At 43.7% G+C, this 25,815-nt stretch overlaps 1 protein-coding gene across 3 annotated transcripts in view; it reads left to right on the top strand.

The window, feature by feature from the left end:
• Nucleotides 1-25,815, top strand: part of KAT2B (lysine acetyltransferase 2B) — an 89,001-nt gene that overhangs the window by 23,045 nt on the left and 40,141 nt on the right. For all 3 annotated transcript variants that reach the window (XM_081971644.1, XM_081971643.1, XM_081971645.1), the window contains exons 2-6: nucleotides 2,509-2,635; nucleotides 14,453-14,598; nucleotides 14,764-14,853; nucleotides 16,697-16,878; nucleotides 19,080-19,271. In XM_081971644.1, coding sequence (XP_081827770.1) covers nucleotides 2,509-2,635; nucleotides 14,453-14,598; nucleotides 14,764-14,853; nucleotides 16,697-16,878; nucleotides 19,080-19,271 — 737 coding nt within the window. The remainder of the gene's footprint in view (nucleotides 1-2,508; nucleotides 2,636-14,452; nucleotides 14,599-14,763; nucleotides 14,854-16,696; nucleotides 16,879-19,079; nucleotides 19,272-25,815) is intronic.

Genomic DNA, 25,815 nt, shown 5'->3' with positions numbered 1-25,815 from the left:
CTGTGAATTATTTTATCCAATTCGTGTAGTTCTGTTTTGATGTCATATATTTTAGTATCATTATTGTGTTTAATTTTGATTTGCAAGTAGGTTAGCCAGTCAACTTTCATGTTTTGTTCTGCCAATTCTTCAATTGTTTTTAAATTTCCCTGTCCGTCAGTTATGTCTCTGTATCTTAGCATTTTATTTATATCTGTAAAATTTGGATGGATCGTTTTTTCTGTTGGTGATAGCCAATTTGGGATTTTCACATAGTGGATTTTTTTGATTTTAAGCCAGTTTTGCAATAACGCTCTTCTAATTAAATCTTTTTGAAAGTATTTGTGCATTTTATTTTTAGCATCCCATAGGAATGTATGCCAACCTGTTTGCATAGCATGGTCTTCTAAGGTCAAAATTCTTTTATTCTTTAGCTCTATCCAATCTTTCACCCATGTTATTGTTACTGCTAATGTGTATAATTCCCAATTTGGTAATGCTAAACCTCACCTCTTCTTGCTATTTTGCATTGACTTTAGTTTAATCCTCGCTTTTCCTCCTTGCCAAATGAACCTAGCGGTTATTTTGTTTAATTCTTGAAAGAAAGTTTTATCCAGGTTAATAGATATAGCTTGCAACAAGAATAAGATTCTTGGTAAAATATTCATTAATTTTTATTTCTGTTTTTTCTTTTACAGTAGCTTTTTTGGTATATTGGGCTCAGTGACGTGCGGTGAGGTTTATGGCTGGTGAGGCTGGTGACGTTATCAGGAAGGCGGGGAATGGGACCACATGTGCAGGAGGCTGAGGCTGCCTCAGCCTCCCTCCTGCACACGTGGTCCCATTCCCCGCCTAGGATTTCCTGGGTCCCCATCCTAACCAAAGATTAATCAAATCTGACCCTGCTTAGTTTTCTTGGAATCAGCCATGGCCTTCTAAGCGCTAGTTCAATATCGTATCACAAAATAATAATTGTAAAAAAAATACATCTGCTTTTTCTCTATGTCTCTTTCAGCAGCGCAATTCTTAACAAGGTGCCGGCCACGACTCGGTTTCCAGGGTCCTTTTGCGAGCGAGCTGGCAGGGAAATGGTAGCCACCGATCCGAAAAGTCCGTCGCACTTTCCACTTTCACGAGCAACTTCCCGTAAACCCGCCGTTGCTCAGTGCAAGGAAGCGAGCCGCTCGCGCATGCGCATTCGCCCTGGAACCATGAGCTCCAGCATCAGAACCCGACAGAGGGCAGGGAATGGGGCCACGTGTGCAGGAGCGAGACTGAGGCTAGAGGAGCCTCCTGCACCTCCCTCCTGCACACCTGGTCCCATTCCCCGAGACTCCTCAGCGCCTTTTCCCTTTTCCCTTTTTTTTTCTTTTCATGATGAGAGTGGTGAGGCTCTGCCTCCCCTGCCCCCCCTGACCGCACGTCCATGATTGGGCTATACTTTTTGTGTGAAGACTGATTCAAAAAATGAGTTAAGCAGCTCTGCTTTCTCCCTACTGCCTATTACTGCCTTGCCATCTTCTCTCTTTAGTGGTCCTACTGTTTCCGTGACTGTTTTCTTGTTATTAATATGTTGAAAGAAACTTCTTTTATTATCTTTGACTTTTGTAGCAAGCCTTAATTCATTCTGAGCCTTTGCTTTCCTGACTTCATCTTTGCATGTTCTTGTTGTCTGCTGATAATCAGCCTTAATTATATGTCCCTCTTTCCATTTTCTGTGCTTGTCCCTTTTGTCTTTCAGTTTGTCAGAGAGATCTGTATGCAGCCATAATACTGGTTTCTTGAATTTCTTGTTTTTCTTTTTTAGTGGTATTGTGATGGACTGATCTTTTATTATTGCATTTTTCAGAGTTTCCCGTGCTTCTTGAGTTGTTTTCCTGTTTAGGATTTTTAGTCCTGGAATCTTTCATAGAGTCTCTCTGAAGTTGTTAAAATATGTATAATAATACACATGAGTGGTGTTATTAGGTGTTTTCCAGGTCTTTGTGATTAAATCTGTCCAATTAGTATTGTAGATGGTGCAGAATTACATGGTTTGTAATCCAAAATATCTGCAGGCATTGCATAATTTCTTTGCTATGTAGTGTGTGTGTGTGTGTGTACACAAAGTATTTACAATACTTGAATTGGGTAAAGGAGGCTGCAAAGAGACTAAGAGAAATGTCCTTCTATGAGTCCAAATTTTACCCAATTTTCAAAATTAGTATATATGGATTTGTATGTATATATGCACACATATTAATTGGTTGTAAGATAAAATAAGCAATGAGAAGAATAAACATGAGAACATTGTCATCTTATTCCTCACATTTTATATGGCCCAGACTTTATCATCTTCTCCTGAAATCCTCTTTGGCAGCTGTTTATGGATGATTGTAGAATAAAAGTAAATAGTGCTTTTACTGAATTACCGAATTTTACTGAATACACTCTGCTATCATCATGTTTTCAGAAATATGGTAATAATTGGTATTATTTAAATTTGCATACTTTCTATTTGTTTTCCATTCCTTTTTTTTTTAATTACAGGCAGAGGATTCTTGTAAATGTAATGGCTGGAAAAACCCTAACCCACCTCCTACTCCACCCAGAGTAGACTTGCAGCAGTCTATTGTAAGCCTTAGTGAACCATGTCGTAGTTGTAATCATGGACTAGGTAAGGTTTTTTTATTTGTTCTTTTTCAGAAATATTTTTATGAATATTAGAATATTCACTAGGGTTTCCCAAACTGTGATATGTATTTTCTTGGGCAAATGCACCTTGAGTCAAGGGAAAATGTAAGTCAAGGGAGATGTGAAAAATGCTTTAAATACATTGTTACAATAAAATCATATTTCCAATTTTTTTTTCATTATACAGGTAGTCCTCAACTTGCAACTACACATAAGAATTAAATTTATGTCGTTAATTGAAAGTGTTAAAGTGAATTTTTCTCACTTTTATGACTTTTCTTGACATGCTTGTTAAGTGAATTATTGCAGTTCTTAAGCTAGTAACATGATTATAAATTGATTCTGCCTTCCCATTGACTTCCCTTGTCAGAAGATTATAAAGATGATCACATGACCTTGGACACTGCAACCATCGTACATTTGAGCCAATTGACAAGCATCCAAACTTTGGCCATGTGGTTGCTGCTAAGTGTGAAAAAGTTACTTTTTAAAGTGGAATTGTAACTTCGAACAGTCAGTAAATGAAAGGTTGTAAGTTGAGGATTACTTGCATTGTTTTCATTGGTGTTCATTTTCATATTTGGATTTTTAGGATGTTCATTAAAGTACCATAAAGGAAATATGAAGATAAAAATGTAGGAATCTGTGTCATAAAGAATATATGAGTTTGGGGTTTGTGTGTATGTATGTAATACCATTTTAATTATTTGTATAAGTATTCACCTTATATACTATACTATACTATACTATACTATACTATACTATACTATACTATACTATACTATACTATATACATATCAGTGGTGGGTTTCAAAAATTTTTGGAACCTATTCTGTGGGTGTGGCCTCCTTTGTGGGAGTGGCTTGCCGGCCATGTGACCGGGTGGGAGTGGCTTGCCAGCCATGTGACCGGGTGGGAGTGGTTTTGCAGTCATGTGACTGGATGGGAGTGGCCAAGACGATGTCACTGAATTTTTTGCCCCAATGGATGATCTACAAAAAGAAGATATAAAAAAGGAAATTTATTATTTTGTGCACTTACTACTTAAATAAGATTAAAATAAGTACACAAAACAATAAAAGAGCTACTTACAGAAGGTAAGTAGCTTACTACTTACTACTTGTATTTCAAAGGGAATAAATACATATTTAATTTTACACATGTCAACAGCTGTTGGAATTGTGTTTGCACAACAGTGGAAAAAACAAAGATATGAAAATGAATAATATGTGCAAGAATAAATTGACAATTAAAATCAAGAAGGCTTCGAATACTTTTTCACGTGGAATTTGTTTTATCAATTGCTAACTAACAGAAACGGCAATTAGAAATCTAAAAGTATGAAAGAAAACAACAAAAAAATTTCTATATATTTTTTCTGATAATACCTGGTTAGGTAATGAGATGCCTGCAAGAAAACCACCAAGTTCAGAGACCACCAAAGGACCCCACAGTCCTCTCCCTCCTTATCTTTTTCCTTTTTGTCCTTCAACTTCTCCTCCTCCTCCTCCTTTCCCCACAACCCCATTCCCTTCTAGCACTGATGATGTTACCTAGTTTGGTAATGAAATGTCTGTAAGAAAACCACCAAGCTCAGAAAGCAGCAAGGATCCCACTATCCCCCACCTCCTCTTTCTCCCTTTCTTTCTCCTTCTTGTCCCTTCTCCTCCTTCCCTCCCACCCCACTCCCTTCTAGCACTGATGATACCTAGTTTGATAATCAAATGTCTGTAAGAAAACCACCAAGCTCAGAAAGCAGCAAGGATCCCACTATCCCCCACCTCCTCTTTCTCCCTTTCTCCTTCTTGTCCCTTCTCCTCCTTCCCCCCACCCCACTCCCTTCTAGCACTGATGATGTTACCTAGGTGTGTGTGTGTGAGGCTGGAGTTACGACCCCCCCCCCCGCACCCTGCCTCCCGGGGGTCGAAGTACCGCAAAGGGACAGGCAGGCTGCCACAGCTCCACTAAAGACATTTCTGAGAAGAGAAACTTCTCCGGTCGCGCCCTAGCTGATGGAGTGCCAGCAAGCACCGGCCCGTCGCCATGGAGACAGTGAACCACATGGTTGCTCGGATCGCACGGGCACAGCTGAAAGTGGAGCTCCTGAAAGGGACAGGCAGGCTGCCACACTCCACTGAGAAGACATTTCTGAGAAGAGAAACTTCTCGGGTCAGGCTGTGCCCTTGCGATCCGAGCAACCACATGGTTCATCTCACTGACTGTCTCCCTAGCGACGGGCTGGCGGTTGCCGGCACTCCACCAGCTTGGGCACGACCTGAGAAGTTTCTCTTCTCAGAAATGTCCTCAGTGGAGCTGTGGCAGCCTGCCTGTCCCTTTGCGGTACTTCGACCCCCGGGAGGCAGAGTGCTGGGGGGGGGTCGTAACTTCAGCCTCACACACACACACACGTTGCTCAGTAACCCTAACCTTCGCGCTCTTATCCGCGCTCTCCTCGGCTCCTCACGACTGCAATAGATGTCCAGAATTGGCTTTTGGGGCTAGGATTTCCGGCCCCCGCCACTTCTGGACGTCTATTGCCATCCCAAGGAGCCGAGGAGCGCGCGGAGAAGAGCGCAAAGGTTCTTGGCGCTCCGGGAATCTACTAATGTGGCTGGGAGAGGCGCGCGACTTGGTTTAGCCTCCCTGGACATCCCAGCAGCAGCCCCAAGTGCGCCAATCTCGCCATTTTTTGCATCGGGGCATGCTGCAGGGGGGGGAGTGAAGACCTTTTCCAGCTGGCGCAAAGGACTTCCCCGGACTTGCTTTAGTGAGCACGGGCCCGCACCACCACTAACAATCCGGAAAAGGTCTTTACTCCCTCTCTCTTGCAGCACGCCCCGATGCAAAAAACGGCAAGGCCTTGGGCCGGCCGTGCCGCATAAGCTCCCGCCACTACCACCACCCCCGTGCTTTCTGGCGGTCCTGCAGCCCTGTGCTATAAGCAAGCCCGGGATCCTTGCAAGGCCGCAAAAGGTCACCGGACTCGCTTATAGTGCAAGGCCACGGCAGCCCTCCCCCCACCCCACACTTAGTTGCAGCTTACTTACCTTCTCAGAGTCGGCAGGCAGCAATAGAGCGCCAAACAGGAAAAAAAGGTAAGTGGGTTTAGATAGGGTTCTTAGAGGCGGGCGAGGCGATTGGTGAGGTAGCCAATCAGTGAGCGGTGGGCAAGGCTAGGATAGTGCAGACGGGCGGGGGGAGCAAGCAATGGAGCGGCTTCTGGATGGGCAGGGCGAACGAGTGAGTGACGGGGCGGGGCAGGAACTTACTTCCCGGTTCATTGACCATCTGGTTCGCCCGATCCGGTACGAACCGGCAGAAACCCACCACTGATACATGTGTGTGTATAAGTACTATAGTTATATGTGTATTTTAATAGGATGAAAGTTGCATTAAAGCTATTTCAGATAAGCCATCAGTCCTGCCTCTAAGGGTGATAAAGCAAGATTATAAGGGGAACCTATGTCATACTATCACTTGGCTTGCATACCTTATAAAAAATGGAGTAAGGGGTGGGTTCCGCCAGTTCTAACCTCTTCTATAGAAAAGGTTCCACAAATCTACAGTGCCGTTTAGAACCGGTTCCAGCTCCCTCCCCCCGCCCGTCCGCAAATCATCAAGATGAAGAGCGAGAGGAGGAATTCTGGGAATTGAAGTCCACAAGTCTTACAGCTGTCAAGTTTGAACACCCCTGGGGTTTTTTTCCTAAAGGGTTAGGGGTGCAGGTGTTTTGTAACTTGACAGCTTTAAGACTTGCGTGCTTCAAATGCCAGAGTTTCTGAGCCAACATTTTTATTGCTAAGCAAGAGCATTGTTACGTGAGTTTCACCACATTTTACAAGTTAGCCATGCCCACCCAGTCACATGGCTGGCAAGCCACTCCCACCCGGTCACATGGCCGGCAAGCCACTCCCACAAAGCAGGCCACACCAAAGAAGAGGTTCTAAAAAAAATTGAAACTCACCACTGCTAGCATTCCATTATATATCGTGCTTTAATTGGCTAGTATCCACAACTTGTCACATTTGAAAGTGGCTAGTGACATTTATTATAGAACAAGGCCACTGAAACAATGGATTTTAATTATATTTAGTGTCAGAAGCCAGAATAGGGTTCAAAGGTACTACAAGTTTATTTCATGCTACATATACACAAGAATTTGAACATTAACGATCAAGGTGAATTGGCACCAGATCAGAATAAATAGACTTGGTGGTGGGAAGCTGGACTTAGTTCTTTACAGGATTGTAGTGACTCCAAACTATGTTTGACGCCCGCCCCTGGGCTCATCTTGATCATCTTTTATGTTTAGCTTTGCAAAGACAAAAAAACTATGATGCTTTTACAAGCAAAAATCTGAAAACTTCTGTTTTAAAGCAGATACATACATTACTGAAAAAATCATGATAGAAATTTAGTCTTCAGAGTTTAAATGGTGTTATTAAAATGACAGCTTAACTAATTTCCTAATTAGCATCTGGCTGTTGCATGATAACTACCATTTATTAAGGTTCTAAGACAGGAATATTATTTTTGTTAAGTTATCAGGGATATATATTAATTAATGTTTTTCAAGAAAAATTGAATGAGTTATTAATATCCAACACTTGGGCATTAGAAAATCCTGGAGTTTTTCATTTCAAAATTTTCCTAGAGAAAATGGATCTTTGATTAGTATCTGAAATAAAATTGTATCTCAGAAGGAAATCTGTAAGAAATGTTAGATTACAGTATCATTTAAGGCAGATGAAGTAGTTCCTTCTATTTGTAAACTGTTAACCAAAACATTCTCCTAGTAGCAAACATGCCTGCATTATGAAATGTATAATATTAAACATATAATAAAAAATCAATCCCTTATATAATTTCCAAAAAATGATTTAAAATAGAGGTAGAATGGTGCTTGCTCCTACAAATAAATCTTTCATTAACTAAACAAGAAGAAAACCTAAAAATGATTCGGATTATTGTTGTAAACAGCCTGTTCTGTAGAAAATAATGCATTAATAATTTTCAGAGCTTGAGTAGGCTTTACCAAATGTTTGCTCCAGGGTGATATAAACAAGTTTGACTCTTGCTAGTTTTCCAGTGGAAGAGAGGGAGTGGTCACGTGAGGGTATTCTCAAAGCCTGATTGGTCCAAAGACTGAGAGTAAACTTCTTAAATACTCATGCCTTCCTTTCCTGCCCAGTTTCCTCTCAGTCTCTTGGTCCAGGCACTGTTGAGAATTGAGTTAGGTAGGAAATAATTTAAAATTACTTGCTTTTTATTCAATCTGGTTTTCGATTTGGCTAATTGAGCATTTTAAATTATAAACAATTCTAAATTTGCAGCTGTGGTCCAAGGGACAGTTCTTCAGCCTCGGGGCGGTTGGAGAGGGCCCTGTGGGGCATCCATTCTCCCATCCGTGGGCGCGGAGCCTTAGCCCGATCCCCGGGACCATGGGGGTGCCAGCTCTCAGGCAGCTGCAGATGCGACGATCGCTCCTGGAGGCTAGGAGAGGCAGCGCCGGCACCACGAGGTGCACACGAGCTGCCAGAGAAGCCGCCGCTTGATTTGGGCGGCAGCTGCTCACTTTGTATTTAATTTTTGGAGCGCGAAAGCGAGCGAGCGAAGGGGGGAGTGCACGCAGGACTGCCATGAGGCCCCCAGCGCCGCCAGGCTGTCTCTGCTACTGCAAGAGGCCAGGAGAGAGGGACATGCAATTTTGGCCTCCTTTGGCCTTGCACGAGTCCCGCTGGCCATTTTGAATAGCGCCACATCCGCGCGGCCTCTATCAGCTTGCAGAGCCACTTGGGAGGCCTAGGCCTAGGTGTGCGGCCTAGTCGACCGGCTTCAGTTCCAGCCCAGGCCCAGGTTTCAGAAGGGCCTACAGTGGCCTATCTTCTTCTGCCTCCGCACGTCCGGACACGTGAGTGGGCTATGGAGGAGGGCTCGGAAATTCCCCAGGGCCAGGCAGTGGGCCCGGTGAGGGGGGAAGTCCAGGGGCAGGGGTCTCGACCCGGGGATTCCCCAGTAAGACCAGCGGCGGCTCAGCATCCCTCTAGAACCTCCACCAGAGAGGAGGCCAGGAGGCATAGGGCCCTGGAAAAGACATTTGCCAGAGCCGAGAGGCAGGCCAGGTCTTCAGGGCATGATTCTGCCAGCAGGTCATGATCTCCCATCAGGCCTCCGTCTGAGCAATCCACGCCTCGGGGCTTCAGCTCTTCCTCCCCCTCTGTTTCTCTTGCCAGGTCCCGCAGGTCTCTCCAGGTTTGGTGAGGGGGGTCAGGCGGACCCTTTGGAAGGGATATCCAGGGGACATTATACCTCACACAGGTTGGCGCTCCAGGGTTCTGGCAATGCTTATAGAGATAGGGAGGATTTGGAACATCTTCCTGAAGGCATTAAAAGACTTATTTCTGCAGCCATTTCGAGGGGCATTGCCCAACGGGACAGTAGCTCACACTCAGCTAGATCTCAGTATAGGGCATCATCTCCTTCCATGGTTAGCGAGACTTCTGCCATGGGAGAAAAGAATCTCCAGGATATGGGGTTCTTGGAAGACGAGGATGCAACCCAACCCGATCCTCCTTCTTCCTCAGGTCTTTTTCCTCCGGCCATTTTCAAAGTTCTCCTGAACAAGGCGAGGAAGACCACCAAGATGGGGACAGGGGATCTCACAGTTCCCCCACCTAGGGATCCAGATACAGCCACGAACAAGGAGGAGATTCCAGCCCCTCCCATGTTCATGGAGGTACTGACCAACCAATGGTCCCGCCCCTCAATTTTTTCTAACCCTGGGAGTAGTGACTGCCGCTTCTACAATGTGGAGCAAACTTTTGCTCAGGCCATTCAACTGCCCTCCAACTTTAGTCTCATCTTCCCCAGTGGTGTCCAGGGATGCGGCGGAAAAGTTGAAGCCCGAAGATTAATGCCATGGCTTGGGCCATAAAGTCTGCAGCCGCGGCCTCGTATTTCAACCGCACTATGGTCATGTGGCTATGCCAACTCCAGAATCGCATCCCGATCCAGGACGAGCGATTACAAAAATTATTGCGGCTTCTCAATTTTCCACTGATGCCATTTTAGACACGGTGAAATTTGTGTCCAGCGCCTTGGCCACCTCTGTTACTTCCCGCCGTCAGTTATCCTTCGTAACTGGCAGATGGATAACAAGGCCAAGTGGAATCTGGCGGCCGCCCCATTCAAGGGTCCTAACCTCTTTGGGGAGGCCCTCGACCCCATTCTTGTTGAGAATAAAGAGGACAATCTTATAGGGCCTCTGAGTTTGACCATCAACAACGCTTCTCTTCCTTCAGGTCCGACAGACAGTTTTCTCAGCTATCCTAACAGGACCAGAATAGGTTTCAGAATCAGTCCCGGCGGGCCTTTCGAGGGGGCAGCGGTTGTCCGTACCGCAGAGGGAAGTGACTCGAACCCGAATCGTCCCATAGGCCTGTCCCTCTATGCGGATCATTGGTACGACATCACGTCAGACACTTGGGTTGCATCCACAGTTCATCAGAGTCTCAGGTTAGAGCAGTGGTAGTCAACCTTTTTCTACCTACCGCCCACTAATGGATCTTTCTTGATGGAAAAATTTCCTTACCGCCCACCAATTTTGTCCTTCGACGTCTCCTCCTCCTCCTTTCCCCACAACCCCACTCCCTTCTAGCAGTGATGATGTTACCTAGTTTGGTAATGAAATGTCTGTAAGAAAACCACCAAGCTCAGAAAGCAGCAAGGATCCCACTATCCCCCACCTCCTCTTTCTCCCTTTCATTCTCCTTTTTGTCTTTTCTGCTCCTTCCCCCCCCCAAGCTCAGAAAGCAGCAAGGATCCCCTATCTCCCACCTCCTCTTTCTCCCTTTCATTATCCTTTTTGTCTTCTCTGCTCCCCCCCCCTTTCTAGCACTTCACCAGCTCAGGCGCGACCGGAGAAGTTTCTCTTCTCAGAAATGTCTTCAGCGTCCCTTTCAGGAGCTTCACTGAGGAAACTTCTCTGGTCGTGCCTGAGCTGGTGAAGCGCAGGCAAGCGCCGTCCCATCGCCAGGGAAACAGTGAGTGAGGTGAATCGCGTGGTTGCTCAGATCACACGGGCGCAGCCCGACCGGAGAAGTTTCTCTTCTCAGAAATGTCTTCTCGGGCTGCGCCCGTGTGATCTGAGCAACCACGTGATTCACCTCACTCACTGTTTCCCTGGCGATGGGACGGCGCTTGCCTGCGCTCCACCAGCTCAGGCACGACCGGAGAAGTTTCCTCCCTTTCCTCTTCCCACGTGTTTGCTTGTGCACGCGCTTGCGCTCGCCTGCCCACTCGCACAAAAGGAGGTTTTAACCTCCGAAATCCCTACCACACGCATTCTCGCGCGCGTTAGTTCAAAAGGAGGTTTTAACCTCCGAAATCCCCATCGCCCACCTGGAATCCCAAAATGCCCACTAGTGGGCGGTAGGGACCAGGTTGACGACCCATGGGTTAGAGTTTCTCCCCACACCCCCGAATTCCTTCAGGTCATTCCCTCCATCCCAGAGTCTGGAGCGCCGCCTGATGGATCAGGCGATCAAACACCTTCTAGACATTCAGGTGGTGGAAACGGTTCCCCAGCTGGAACGAGGACTGGGCCACTACTCCAACCTGTTTGTGGTCCCAAAGAATTCGGGGGGCTGGAGGGCGATTCTGGACCTCAAATGCCTGAATCGCTTCTTAGTGTACAGGTGATTCAAAATGTCTTCCCTCAAATCTATCCTTCAGGGCATCCAGAAAGGGGGCTTCCTGGCATCGGTAGACCTCACAGAGGCCAACCTTCACATCCCAATCTTCCCAGCTCACCGCAGGTTCCTAAGGTTCTCTCACGGGGACCATCATTACCAATACAGGGCTCTTCCGTTTGGGCTGGTTTCGGCTCCCCACTCTTTTACAAAGGTGCTGGCGGCACATCTCCAGTCCATCCCAGTAAGGTTTAATGTTACCTGGACGATGTCTTAGTTCAGGCAGGATCCCTTCTTCAGGCGGTCGTGGACCTTCATCTTACCATTCAAAGTCTCCAATCCCTAGGGTTTTCGGTCAACTTTCCCAAGAGCCAGCTGTCCCCATCACACGCATACTTCACCTGGGGACAGTCATAGACTCCGTGGCAGGGGTTGTCCGTCTGTCCCGGGACTGACGGAGCAGTCTACAACAGCTGGCAGGAAAGGTCCACAGAGATTGGTTCATTTCTGTCCTCATGTTGTCACAGTTATTGAGCAAGATGGTATCTTGCATAGGGATAGTTCCGTGGGTCAGGCTTCACCTCCGGCCTCTGCAGTGGGAGCTCATTCCGTTCCAGAGGGGACGGATGAGCAACTCACACCGAACCCTACGCCTCCCGACGGGGGTCCAGGCTTCCCTAAGGTGGTGAACCTCACCGGCCATTCAGCAGGGCTGCTCCTTCTGGGAGCCGGACAGGGTGACCATCACCACAAACGTGAGGTTGTTTGGTTGGGGGCCCTGGTGGGTTCTCGCTTGGCTCAGGGCAGATGGACAAATGTGGATCTCCGGCACAATTTCAATTGGTTGGAGCTGAAGGCTGCCTGCCTCGCTCTCCAGCACTTCCGGACCTTGGTGGAGGGCCGGCACGTGCTTCTTCTGAGGGACGATGTGGCCACCAAGGCCCACATCAATCGTCAGGGGGGAACTCATTCTTGAGCCCTCTGGCTAGAGGCTCTTGAGACTGGGCGCCTGGGCGGAGAGGCACCTGTTGTCCTTGGTGTTGGAACACATCTCCGGCCTCTCCAACCACCAGGTGGACTGGTTGAGTCGGGCGACCCTGGACAATGGCGAATGGCAACTCCATCCAACCATTTTCCGGAGGATCTGTCAGAGGTTCGGCACTCCCCTGGTAGACCTCTTCATGTCTCCAGCGAATGTGCAACTGCCCCAATTCTTCACACATTTTCAGGCACGGACGGCGGAGGGCACAGATGCCCTCAGGAGCGGGTGGCCGGCGGGCCTGCCCTACGCCTTTCCTCCAATTCCCCTCATCCCGGGGACACTCAGGAAGGTGGTAGTGGAGAAGGCACTAGTCATATTAGTGGTCCCTTTTTGGCCCAGGAGACCTTGTTCAGCTGTCGGTTGCCCCCCCCATGGAGGATTCCGTGGGAGGAAGTGGTCTTACGCCAGGGGATCCTGGTTCACCCAGAGCCCCAGTGGCTTCATCTGACCACCTGGCTTTTGAACGGAGACTACTGAGGGCGGCCAGTCTGTCCTCTGGAGTCATCCATACTATCGAGGCTTCCAGGTGGCCTTCGACGAACCAGGTCTACAACTCGACCTGGGATGCGTTCGTGAGGTGGTGCGCTCCACATCAGAATTCCCCAGCTAGGGCCACTCTTCCCAACGTCTTAGACTTTTTGTAGAAAGGACTAGATGATGGTCTGTCATAACACCTTGCGTCGTCAGGTGGCAGCTCTGTCTTCGATTCTGGGAGGTGTAGAGTCTTCCTCCCTTTCTCAAGTTCCCCTGATCAAGCAGTTTCTTAAGGGGGTGGCTAATCTCCGGCCTCCCCTATCCATAGGTTCCCTATGTGGGATCTGCCCCTGGTCCTCAGGGCCTTGGCGGGGGCCCCATTTGAGCCTCGCTGATCGGTTCATCTAAGATTCTTGTCCCTTAAGGTGGTATTTCTAGTGGCAATTATCTCGGCCCAGCGTATGTCGGAGCTGGGCACTCTGTCATCCAAGGATGATCTTTGCCATTTTCATCAGGATAGGATGGTTCTTCGACTCAACCCTACCTTCCTCCCAAAGGTGAACACTCCCTTTCACAGGGCACAGGAAGTTGTCCTGCACGATTTTGTCCAGGGCCGTCTAATGATAGGGAGAGGCTCTGGCACCGGTTGGATGTTCGTCGGGCTTTGCGTATTTATCTCCGACGGACGTCGGAGATTCGTCAATTGGAGGCCTTGTTTGTCTCCTTTCTAGGACTTTGGGAGCTAGGGTGTCCTCAGCTACCATTGGCCGTTGGCTACGGCAGGTCATTGGGGAGGCCTATGGGGCGGCGGGGTGGCCCGTTCCGTCGGGAATAACGGCTCATTCCACCAGGAGTGCTGCGACCACGGCGGCATGGGCCACTAGGGCTCCCTTTGAAGACATTTGCCGGGCCGCCACTTGGGCGTCTCCGACCCCATTCATCAGACATTATCGTCTGGATTTGTTCGCTTCGGCGGATTCTTCTTTTGGTCAGAGGGTCCTACAGAGGGTGGTAGCGGATACTCCCCTTGGGCCATAGCTGGTGGTTGCGTTTTTTGTTCCCTCCCTTGGGACTGGGCTTTGGTATGTCCCACACGTGACCACTCCCTCTCTTCCACTGGAAAAAGAACGTTGGTCTTACCTGAACATGTCTTTTCTGGGGAAGAGAGGGAGTGGTCACGACCCACTCTGTTTTTGGGTTATAGGGGCCAAGGGGAGGCCCGGTGGTTCCCAGGGGTTGTGTTGTGTTGTGTTGTTTGTTTGTTCCAGTTCTGTTGTTCGCCTTCGAGGAAACTGGGCAGGAAAGGAAGGCAGGAGTATTTAAGAAGTTTACTCTCAGCCTTTGGACCAATCTGGCTTTGAAAATGCCCTCACGTGACCACTCCCTCTCTTCCCCAGAAAAGACACGTTCAGGTAAGACCAACATTTTTTTAAGACTGGCATTGTGTTGTTAGGCTCCTCAAACCTATGATTTCCCCAAGATGAAGTGAAGCCTATACATAAAAAGAGGGCATCAAGTCAAGAATGACTGTACTATATATTTTCAGTGGCTTGACCTTTTCCTTGAAAGCCTAAGATTTCCTTGTTTATTTTAGCCGCTCATGTTTCCCATTTGGAGAACGTCTCAGAAGAAGAAATGAACAGGCTGTTGGGAATTGTGTTGGATGTTGAGTATCTCTTCACCTGTGTTCACAAAGAAGAAGATGCAGATACGAAGCAGGTTTATTTCTACTTATTCAAGGTAAATTGAATTCTTTTCTGTTTAGAAAATACATTTTAAGTTGCAGCTTTGATTTCAAATGCACTCATCTAAGCCACACTTACAAATGCGCAGAGATGTTATAAACATAAATAAAAGTATGAAATTGTCACATTTTTATCACCATTTTCCAACTCTTTTCAACAGCTTTTGAGGAAGTGTATATTACATATGGGGAAACCTGTTGTGGAAGGATCTCTGGAAAGTCCCCCATTTGAGAAACCTAGTATTGAACAGGTAAAGTAAACATGCAGGATCTTTTAGTATGATATTAAGTTTATCTAATAGTTCTTTAAAAATAGATAAAGAGTTTCTGGCAGTACAAAAATATGATTTTTTTATGTTGACCAGGAAAGAAAGCTGTCAACATAAAAGTTCACATTAGGATAGTTTTGCCTTTTCTTATGCCGACAAGCATTGTAAATCTATTGTATGTATTTTAGAATTCAACTTGCACTTTCATCTGTATGTTATAATGATTATCTCTAGTTTAAGTAGTACTCTCCTTAATGTATTCTTTTGTACATATCTGCAGAGAGGCCTTTGTATTTTAGTTCAGTGCCCCTGGAAATTGGATGGAAAAAGCATCTTCTAAATTGGAAAATCCACCATTAGCAATACAAAAGAGGATGTTTAAAAGGAATCCAGTAGCTGATACAATTTGTATCACTACAAGACCCTAGGTAGGTAGCTGATATTTTTAGAAACTAAGGTGCTGGTTCAGGAAGGTAACTATTGTTATTAGCTGAGATTAATATATAAGCATTAGTTAAATGTTAAGTATTTAATAAGCTTATTGTGCTAGAATGAGGTTTAAAACTGTATAGGAATTTTGGTTGTTTTAAGCACCCATTTGAGAAATTCATAACGTCATGAACAAATCTGGATATATAGGTTAATTATATCAGATTATTTTGACCAAAGTTACTGTGGCAAATGCAATTTGGATTCATATATGAAACTGGAGTGATATTTATTACAGCCAGGGAAGATTCACTAAGATGCTCTGATATGAACGGTAATGGGAGATACAGGCACAAAGAAGCATTTGAGTTACAATAATTATTTGAGATCTCAGTTCCCCTTCTCTTCTTGTATTTCTCTATACCTTCAAATGAGAAGAAACATTGGTGGAAAGGGAGAGCTTAAAACTTTGGATGCAGTATTAGAAACTACGTTTATTTATAAACTTTAGCTCATGACCACAGAATTATAATTTTTAATACTATGGATGTGTTTTATAAAATTGGAGACATTAGAAGAGCACCTTTAGATGCAAAACATGTCTTAAACTGAAGGACATTCCTGAACATCATGATTTATTATACAGAATTTGCCTATCTGGTTATTGATCTTTGGTTTGTATACCAACATAAAATCACTGTTCGTTATAATGAAGTTAATATCTCATCACATATTGTTGAGTAAGATAATTATAATGAAGTTAACATCTCATCACATATTGTTGACGAAGATATGCCATTGTGATCAGCCAACTATATATTACCAAGAGTAATATACAGACAGTCCTCAACTTATAATCACAATTGGGCCCAAAATTTATGTTGCTAAGAGAGGTATTTGTTAAGTGAGTTTTGCCACATTTGTAAAGTGAATCACTGCAGTCATTAAATAAGTAACCTGATTGTTAAGTGAATCTGACCTCCCCATTGACTTTGCTTGTCAGAAGGTTGCAAAAGGGAATCTCATGACCCTGGGGCAAAGCAACCGTCTTAAATGTGAGTCAGTTGTCAAGCATCTAAATGTAAATCACGTGACCATGGAAATGCTGCAATGGTTGTAAGTGTGAAAAAAGGTCCTAAGTCACTTTTTTCAGTGCTGTTGTAACTTTGTACGGTCACTAAGTGAAGTATTATAAATTGAGGACAACCTGTAGTCTCTTTTCAAAGAAACCAATATATGACATAAAATATGAACCAGATACAAGCTGGTTGGTAAAGATGCTGTAGAATTTTCTATAGAAAATATTTATTAGAAATTATTTCTCCTTAGGTCCATAAAATTTCTGAATTTTATACCAGGTTTTCACAATTCCTCTCCTTTCTGTTTCTTTTTTAAGGGAGTTAATAATTTTGTTCAATACAAATTTAGTCATCTCCCAACAAAAGAGAGGCAAACCATAGTAGAATTGGCTAAAATGTTTCTCAATCGCATCAATTACTGGCACTTGGAAACACCTTCCCAGTGGCGACTGAGATCACCTAATGATGACATTGCTGGCTATAAAATAAACTACACAAGGTAACAGTATATATACATATATACATACATACATAATTGTTTTCGTAGATTTTCACGGGTATAGGTATGCAGGTCTTGGCATATTCGGGTCTTTTCCCGTGTAAGATTGACTGTATCTTGGTGACTTCAACAAGAGAATAATTATGGAAGCTATCAAAATAGAGAAACGCCCCCACAACATGAATAAACGTGATAATACCTCCCGCCTACCAGACATCTGGAAACCAGCCCTAGTCAATAAACGAGTCCCAGCCACAAAAACCGACACAGGACCCAGAACAATACAGGACACCATCACCAATCACCCTCACTAAACACTGTTGAGAACCATCAGAGACTCTTGGACTACACTTATCATTTTTCCATTATTGACTAAAGGTTTTGTCAATTCCATACCTGACTCCATACCTGAAACTCAGCTGGGCAAAGTGACAAGATGGGCAACTGCCCTCTGAGCCAGCCAGATCTTCATAATGCACTCTAGGTGAACCTTCTCATCTGCAGTCACAGATGAGGATTAGCCTTTTTACAGTTGACCTGGCATTAAACAGTCAAAAGCCCGCTGAATGCCTGCTGACTGCAAAATAGGGTAGAGCCCAGAGGGCCAGAAGCCAGGGCCTTTTTACAGTTGACCTGGCATTAAACAGTCAAAAGCCCGCTGAATGCCTGCTGACTGCAAAATAGGGTAGAGCCCAGAGGGCCAGAAGCCAGGGCCTTTTTACAGTTGACCTGGCATTAAACAGTCAAAAGCCCGCTGAATGCCTGCTGACTGCAAAATAGGGTAGAGCCCAGAGGGCCAGAAGCCAGGGCCTTTTTACAGTTGACCTGGCATTAAACAGTCAAAAGCCCGCTGAATGCCTGCTGACTGCAAAATAGGGTAGAGCCCAGAGGGCCAGAAGCCAGGGCCAGGGTGGCCCTTTGCTTCCTACCATATCTCCCCTACCCATCATCAATGAAATGTTCTCACCCACCTCTAGGTTCCCCCCCCCCCGAAAAGGATTTTTTTCTCCCGCATGCTGGCTGGCTGGTCCCAAAAGTAGAATACCTCCTCACAATCATTCATATAAACACATTCCTGGGAGGGGATCTCACTCCTTGGAGCACTTCAACTCACACTATTAGCTTCCCAATATCCCTAATGGACCCCCTTTCCAGAAAACCAGTCCTCATCAGGCACCCCCAGCCAGATTCCTTTCACAAGCCTGGCAGGGAATCTGGTTTATAATCTATTATAATCTGATTCTTCTAGGCCAGTGTTCACCAACCAGTGGTCCATGGAAACTTTTAGTGGTTCCCAGAAAAATTATTTGCATTTTTTATATTGCACTAAATCTCTCCTCAAACTACGGCCCCTGGGCTGGATACGTGCAATGAACGTTGGTGTTGCTGCAGAGAGTCTCCCTCTTCTGGGTCTTTTTGTGTGGCTCAGAGGGGGGGGGGCAGAAATTCTGACTTGGGGTCTGCTTCAGCCACCTGGTGCAGGGCTTTGGGAGAAGGCTGGAAGGGAATGCCACTGATTGGGAAGAGCCAGAGGGCCTCATTCTAATGAGACTGCATCATGGTCTGGAACTGGCTGACCATCTCAGCCCGCTGAGCCTCCAGGCGCTGGCACTGGCCTTGCATTCCTGCCGGTCTTCTCTCTGCTTGGAAAGCCTATCCTCATAGTCCTCAGTGAAATGCTTCTTCTGAGCCTCCTTCTCGGTCAGATCCAATCTGATATGAGCCAATTGTTTTGCCAACTCTTTCTCATGGTGGCTGCTTTGCTCCAACAACTGTTGGGGCCCTAAAGAACCCGGGCGGGCAGGTGATGTGTGATGAGTAGAGGCATCCCTCTATGTGAGTGACATCAAATTGGCCACACCCATCCAGTGACATGACCACCTTGCCACGCCCACCCATCCAGCCATTAGGCAGATCATATTGGTGTTCCACGGGCCTTAAAATTATGATTTTAGTGGTCCCTGAGGTCTGAAAGGTTGGTAACCCCTGTTCTAGGCTATACAATTCTGCTGAATGTAAATGTATTCTTCAGTTCAGTTAGTTACAGAACACATACAGAATAATTATATAATATAAAATGCTTGTTTAGAAATTTTAATAATTCATTCTATAAAGTAAACAGTTATTAAGTGAGTTTGATTGAAATGCATTGCATAGTAATTTGGATTAATTGAGTCTGTATTTTATTTTTTCTTTTGTAGGTGGCTGTGTTACTGCAATGTCCCCCAGTTTTGTGACAGTCTACCTCAATATGAAACCACACAAATTTTTGGGAGAACATTGCTGCGCTCTGTTTTTACCGTTATGAGACGGCAACTTCTTGAACATGCAAGACAGGAAAAGGACAAACTTCCTCTTGAGAAACGAACACTAATCCTAACACATTTTCCCAAGTAATTTTTTAAAAAAGTTATCAACTTTCTGATTAATTTGAAAAGTACGGATTCCTCTTTTACAGAGGTTTGGACTGCAAAATTGCAAATAACTACTTGATGGTAGAGAGACATAAAGAAAATTCTTTTGATTGTCATTTAGTGCAGTCCAGAGTTTTGCAGTCCAGATATGGTAGCTTTGTTCTTTCAGTGTGATCATGACCTATTATTGTAATAGTCTCTCCTTACTGTAAAATCTGAAGGGAAATACACCATAATTATTTATCATGGATAGCTGTATCAAGAGAAACTAACAGAGAAATTAACAAAGTATACAAACAAACTATAGAATAATTCTGGAAGAATGTTTTCTGTTAAAGACTTCTAGAACCATTCTTTAGTTATTTAACTCTTTGTTCCTGATAATTGTAAGCCATAATGTGGTTGCTTGATTTTGACTTAACATGCTGTTTGGACTCAGCTAATTGTGGGTTATTCAGTAAGCATTGGCTTGCTATGAAGTATAAATTTTATCATAAACTATGATAGACACACACACACGCACACACACACATATACACAAAAGGATTTTAAAACCCTTGCTTCCTATACTTGAATCTGAAACACTGGAAATCTGTTTCTCTTGGTGTTGATAGAAGCTATCAGAAGAACTCCATATCTGTAAATTAATACTGTGGATTCAGAGTTTCTAAATGCAAATCCTCATAAGTAGGGGTGGAGGGGAGGCTATTCAGTTGACAAATAGATCATAAAAAGCAAATGGAAGAAACATCATAATGATTTAAGCACCCACACACCCTTTGTACATTCATGTGAAGTTCTCTCCCACCTTTGTGGCATAACTTAATGCCATTCAGTATCTGGAATACAGGTCTGCATTTGCCTAGGAGTTAGTGTGATTCACTTCAGTGGTACTTGAATAAATATGTATAGAATAGCAGAGTATTTAGGAAGATTTGTTGTTTATCAAATGAAAACAGGATAAAAAGCTCAGCATAAACCAGTTAGGGTAAGGTTGCTTTTGCTGCAAATTGATGTCAGAATATTGTATATATAAATATCTAAATTAATACAGCAGAAAAAATATCTTCTGTTGGGAATAATATATGTACCTGTGCTGGCCTACCTGCATATGAAGAATTTTAGTCTTTCCAAAGCATCTGTCAATCAGTAGATCAATTATAATTTCATCTGGATTCAAATAATGAAAAACAGTTTTGAAATCCTTAGTATACCTAAAATATTTATAACCAATGATACAAATTAGCTTGGACTGTGACCCTGTATTTTTGCATTTCAACGGAAAACTTCCTAATTGCAAATTTTCATTTTTGAAAATGATGTTCAGAATGTGAATATTTCCATAAATGTAGTCTTCCATTCACAAAGCATCTTAAAAGTCATTGAACAGACTTTGGCAAAATGGTAATTTTCATAAGCCAAAGACTTCAAATAATACAAATGTGTAAATATTCATATAGATTTTAGAGGGAAAAAATAGCACAAATGGCTTATTTAGGTTTGCTGCCTTGCTCTTAAAATTAATAGGGAAGCAAGTTGTGAATATAGTATAGGTACTAAATCTGAATGGCAAAAACTCAGACAACAAAGATATACAGAAAACCTATGTAATAACAAAACAACAACTCCAGACTAAACATCAGCTTGATTATGTGGCCAATCATAATAATTTACTAAATTTATATGCCGCCTAACTCCTAGCTGTCAGTGTTCCAAGTAAACCCTGAATGAAAGGAGACTCCGAAGCTTGAAGTTCTTCAAAGTTAAATTTTATTAGAGATTTTCATATTGGCATATCTGGAAAAACCCAAATTTGAGAGTTCCGTGTTTTCCCCACCCAAAAGAAAGTCAAAGATCCATTCCCTGCACCAACAAGTCCATCACATTGTCCAATCAATTCACCGTCCCAACTGGAGACAACCCCCAGTCACTCCCATCCAGGTGCATGCCTAATGCCCACTCCCATTCCAGAGAAAGAAATGTTGTTATCGCTAATCCTCCATCGACTCCTTGTAATCCTCCTTCCCGTTTTCCCAGGCACTAAATGTGGCAGCCCAGAACCTCCAAAGGAAAAAGGTGGCTTCCAGGGCTGACACTAGCAACATAAGCAGTCTCAGTATTATGATGTAGTTTAAGTATGTATATTGTTCTCTAATGAGTCTATGTTGGAAAATGAACGTGCAAGCATGGAACAGTCAGGTAATTAGCCACCTGTTGTGGAAGAAAGCAGCAGGTTAAGTCACCTGACCTAAAAACTGAAGGCGGGTCACCAGGCTTACCAGGTTCTAAAGCAGTTTGTCAGTGAAATAGTAATATGTCCAGGAAGAATCACTATTGAGGATTGTGATGTGATTGCAAAGTGATGTGTCTACTTCTCCCTGTTGGTTTGGTTTCTGGGATGATTGCTTTCTTGTTCTGAATGCTTGGAATGTACCACCTTGAAATTAATCCAGAGGAAGAACAGTGGCCAAAGAAGCTACTACCTGCTAGAATCAGCTAGAAGCTGATTCAACTTCTTTTTTGTTTACAGATACTTTAGACACTGGTGGTCATTCCACTGTTTCCATAGAATTTTGTGCTCTTTCTAGGAAGTATCTAAAACATCAAAAGCCATCTTGATTATTAATTTCTTATCACAGATGGAACAGTTTTAATTTTCTAAAATAATAGACACCAGAATATAAGCTATGGCTGCAACTTGCAGCAGATGCCTCCCATTTGGCATCTAAAAAATCTATTTCAGTGAGAAATGATCAGATATTGCAGGATAAGCTGAATAGAAAAAAGTTTCTTTAGTTTTTCAAAAGCTTTCTGAGCCAGTGTATCCCAAATAAATACTGTAATGTTTGCTTATGTAGTAGATTAAAGGGCTCTGAACTCAGCAAAACTTGGAACGAAGGAAGAATAATAGTTTACAAAACCCATTAGCCTCTGAACGCTCTTGACTTTCTGGGGTACTTGCCAGATTTAATAGCTTGTACTTTGTTAGACTCCATCTGTATCTGTGTTGGTGAGATGCAATATCCCAGAAAATCTGATGTGCCTCAAGTACACATTTTTATAACATAATACTGGAGTGATGTACTTGGAATTGCTGCAAGACTACTCATACAATATGAGTTTCATATTGTTTAGAAGAAGATAAATGGATTAGAATGTCATCAAAGCAGAGTTTAATAGTCCTAGCAAATAATATTCCTCAGATGTTGGAAGCCAACAGGTGCACAGCATTGCATAGACAGCATCACTGTGTATTAAAAGTGATTATGCTGGGTGTGGAAAGAAATTTTACATTAATCACCATCTTGGATGTGAAGCAAATTATAAGCATCACTAGGCTCAATTTAGTACAGATGCATATCTTTTGCAAATGCTCCAAAAGTTCAGTGATGGAGAATATCTATTCCAGATGGAGATCTGGTTGACAGCCTGGAAATTGTTGCAATTTTACAGTTCCCATAATTTATGTTTTTACAAACAGAAAACCAGCAGGAGCTGGTGCAATAGGGGAGTGGAAGAATTTTGCTAAGGTTATTGCTTGTAAAATCATAAAATCTCCAATCTGCTCATTTGGGCAGTGATCAGGTCGCTGGGGCAATTATAAGGCCAATTAGATGGTAGTTTATCATTCTCTTGCTTGCTGAAATCTGTGAAGTCATCGTACTAAGAAGACAGTGTTGGGAAACTTTTAGTGCAGGATGTGTAATTCTACATAATTAAGGAAAATGAAATTTAGAGTTGCCTTTGGTCAGAGGATGTGGGTCACGAATTTGTACCCAGTCAGAGAAACAATGTTTTACAAGTCCATTTCAATTTACTCCAACCCATACTCCAGGTTAGTGGTGGATTCCGGACCCCATCACAACTAGTACGCTGCGCAGGGGGCTGGGCATCCTTGTTGGGCACATGCTCTGCACACGCATGCACAAGCCACCCCCCTGCGACACCCAGCTTCTCGGCGGAGGTTGTGCAGCCGCTGCACGCTGTGCGCGTGTGAGCAATTGGCCAGTTGCGTTATAAACAGCTATGGAACGTGGGCAGGCAGGTGGGCCAAACAAGCCATCGTACTGGTATGGTGGCCACTGCTCCTGGCCACTACCGGTATGGCCGTACTGGGCCGTACGCCCAGAACTCACCATTGCTCCAGATCCAGAAAGCACTGGCCTGACAGTGAATTCCACTGGGAATGGAGTTGTAGTGAACCCTGGGGAATATTATAGATCTCTGTGAAGTATTGGTCCAAGTATTACTTGGACTCCAGAATTCATTATGGTCTGAGATCATAAGAGTGGAGATTAGATGATCACAAATACTACTGCATGTTTTCTGGGTATGGTTCAAGAGCTGGGGCTGAGTAGAAGTGCTTGTAATCTTGGTTTAGGAATCTGTCTAAATTGGAGCCATCCATTTACTTGGTACAGAGGAATGTAGGGTTGTTGTTGTTTTTTCTTGGATATGGTACTGTAATCTCCACAGTACAATATATACCAGGGTTATCATTTGTCTTGACATCTGGCCCAGTTGATGTCTTAGGTATTTGGAGTTAGAAGCCATTTTATATTTGGTGAGAAACTGGATGGGAATGTTTTTTTCATTAGTTTAGATGCCCATGAATTTGCAAGCACATATGACTTAAGTCTTGCAAAATGTAAACATATTCTACTCTAGTTTATCTTATCTAGGATGCCACCACCTAAATCCAACAGAGTGGATTCAGTGGGATTTTCAAACATAAACATGAATGACTTGATACACTCCCTATAAAGGGAGTAAGTAGCCCATTTAGCAGCTGAACTAAAACAATTGATAATGAACATGACTTTATAATCCAAATAGAAATATTCAAGATAAGAGAGCACATTTAGTTTCCCAAAAGAAGAACCTAGCAGCGAGCGCAATCAAATTTCTCAGATGTTGAGACAGGATATTTAGGACATAGTATTTCCAACTGTATTGGCAAATGTGCCAGCTGAGTTTTCAGTTACTCATTTTTAGCTAGCAGTTGCTCCATAACATTGACTACAGTTGAGATACTTCTTATGTGAGGTTGGCAAATAGTCAGTCCTGTATCAGCAATTATAAGTGCAGGAGATCATACTTGTATCAGAGTTCTTTATGACAGCTATACATCTTATCACAGTACAAAAATGCAAATGCACAGGAAAAACAAGATTACTTCAGAAGTGAAGGTTCCAGGTGTGCAAGTCCAAGATTCAAATTTAAGAGTAGTCTTGTACCAATCCCAAAATCAGAAACAGCACATTCACAAACTCGTATTCAGGGTTGGAAAATTGTTGTTTGCTAACAGAAATTTGACTCCCAAGCCCTTCTTTTAAAGCACTGATTTGGATGTGCCTGTTTTTCTGAATCACCTTTTTCTTTAGATGAGCCTCACAGAACATCTGTTTTACTCAATTGATGTTTCAGCATATTAGGGCTTAGGATCATTTTCTGCTCAGAAAAAGTCAGGTGATTTAGCTTGTTATGTTTTTGCAGTTGATGTCGAAGAATCAACAGAATCATTTCTGTTCCTTAGTCTTAAGAGAACCAACTGGCTCCTGATTGCAGAGTTAGAATCTGTCTTCTACTTCAGAATCTGACTCATCAGATGGATCTAGAATAACTTGCTGTGGCCAACTCACCATGGGTAACTCGCTATTGGACAGTTCAATGCAGCATTAATCATTTCATTGAGTTACTTTTAATTATTGGTGACTACATTTTCATTAAAATTATTGTAATTCTTGTATTTCTGGATTGACTTCCTTTTATTATTATTGGCTATGATTTCATTGAAATTACTTTAACTTTGGTATTTGTTAAATTGTTCCACGGTGAGTTGACTGATTCTGTCATCAGACAAGCTGTTCATAAAATTGCTTTGGCAAGCCAACATCATCCTTCTGTTCTTCAAGTTTGTCGAATTCCAACTCCTATAAGCTTCAGTTCTCAAAATTTCCTACTAGCATGGCAACTAGAGCCAATACTTCTGAAAGCCATGAGGTTGGAGAAAGGCTGAACTGTTAACACAATTAGTGTGTGTGCTAAGTGGTTAGTTTTAAGAGGCTCTCAGTCATATTTCTCATGTAACATTATGGAATCTAATACCTTTTCCTTGGAACCATAGCTTATATCAAACATGGTCCAAATTTGATTTGTTCGTATTTGCCTTTTTTTTCTTTCTTGAGCTGACAGGGTCTCATATTTAAGGTGAAATAAGAAAGTAGATATCTTGGAACATTATCTTAAGGTAATGAGTCATTTTGAGGATTTGTTCAAAAAATTAGCACTATCTTATATAGCAGCGATGGCGAACCTTTTTTGGCTCGCGTGCCACAAGTGGGGGGAGCGCAAAGGGGTCGTGTGCGGGCGTGCCGCACCCATAATGCAACGTGCGAACCCCCCCATTTTTACATGCTTTTTCGCCCTCCCCAGGCTCCAGAGGCTTTATAGGAGCCTGGGGAGGGCGAAAAGAGCCTCCCCCGCTCCCCCAGAGGGCCTCCAGAGGCTTCAGGGACCGTCT

This window comes from Natrix helvetica (assembly GCF_964273705.1).
Source record: "Natrix helvetica genome assembly, chromosome: Z".
In the NCBI taxonomy this organism is placed as follows: Eukaryota; Metazoa; Chordata; class Lepidosauria; order Squamata; family Natricidae; genus Natrix; species Natrix helvetica.
Note: the sequence above shows the minus strand (reverse complement) of the source record. Positions and strands in the feature narration are given on the sequence as shown.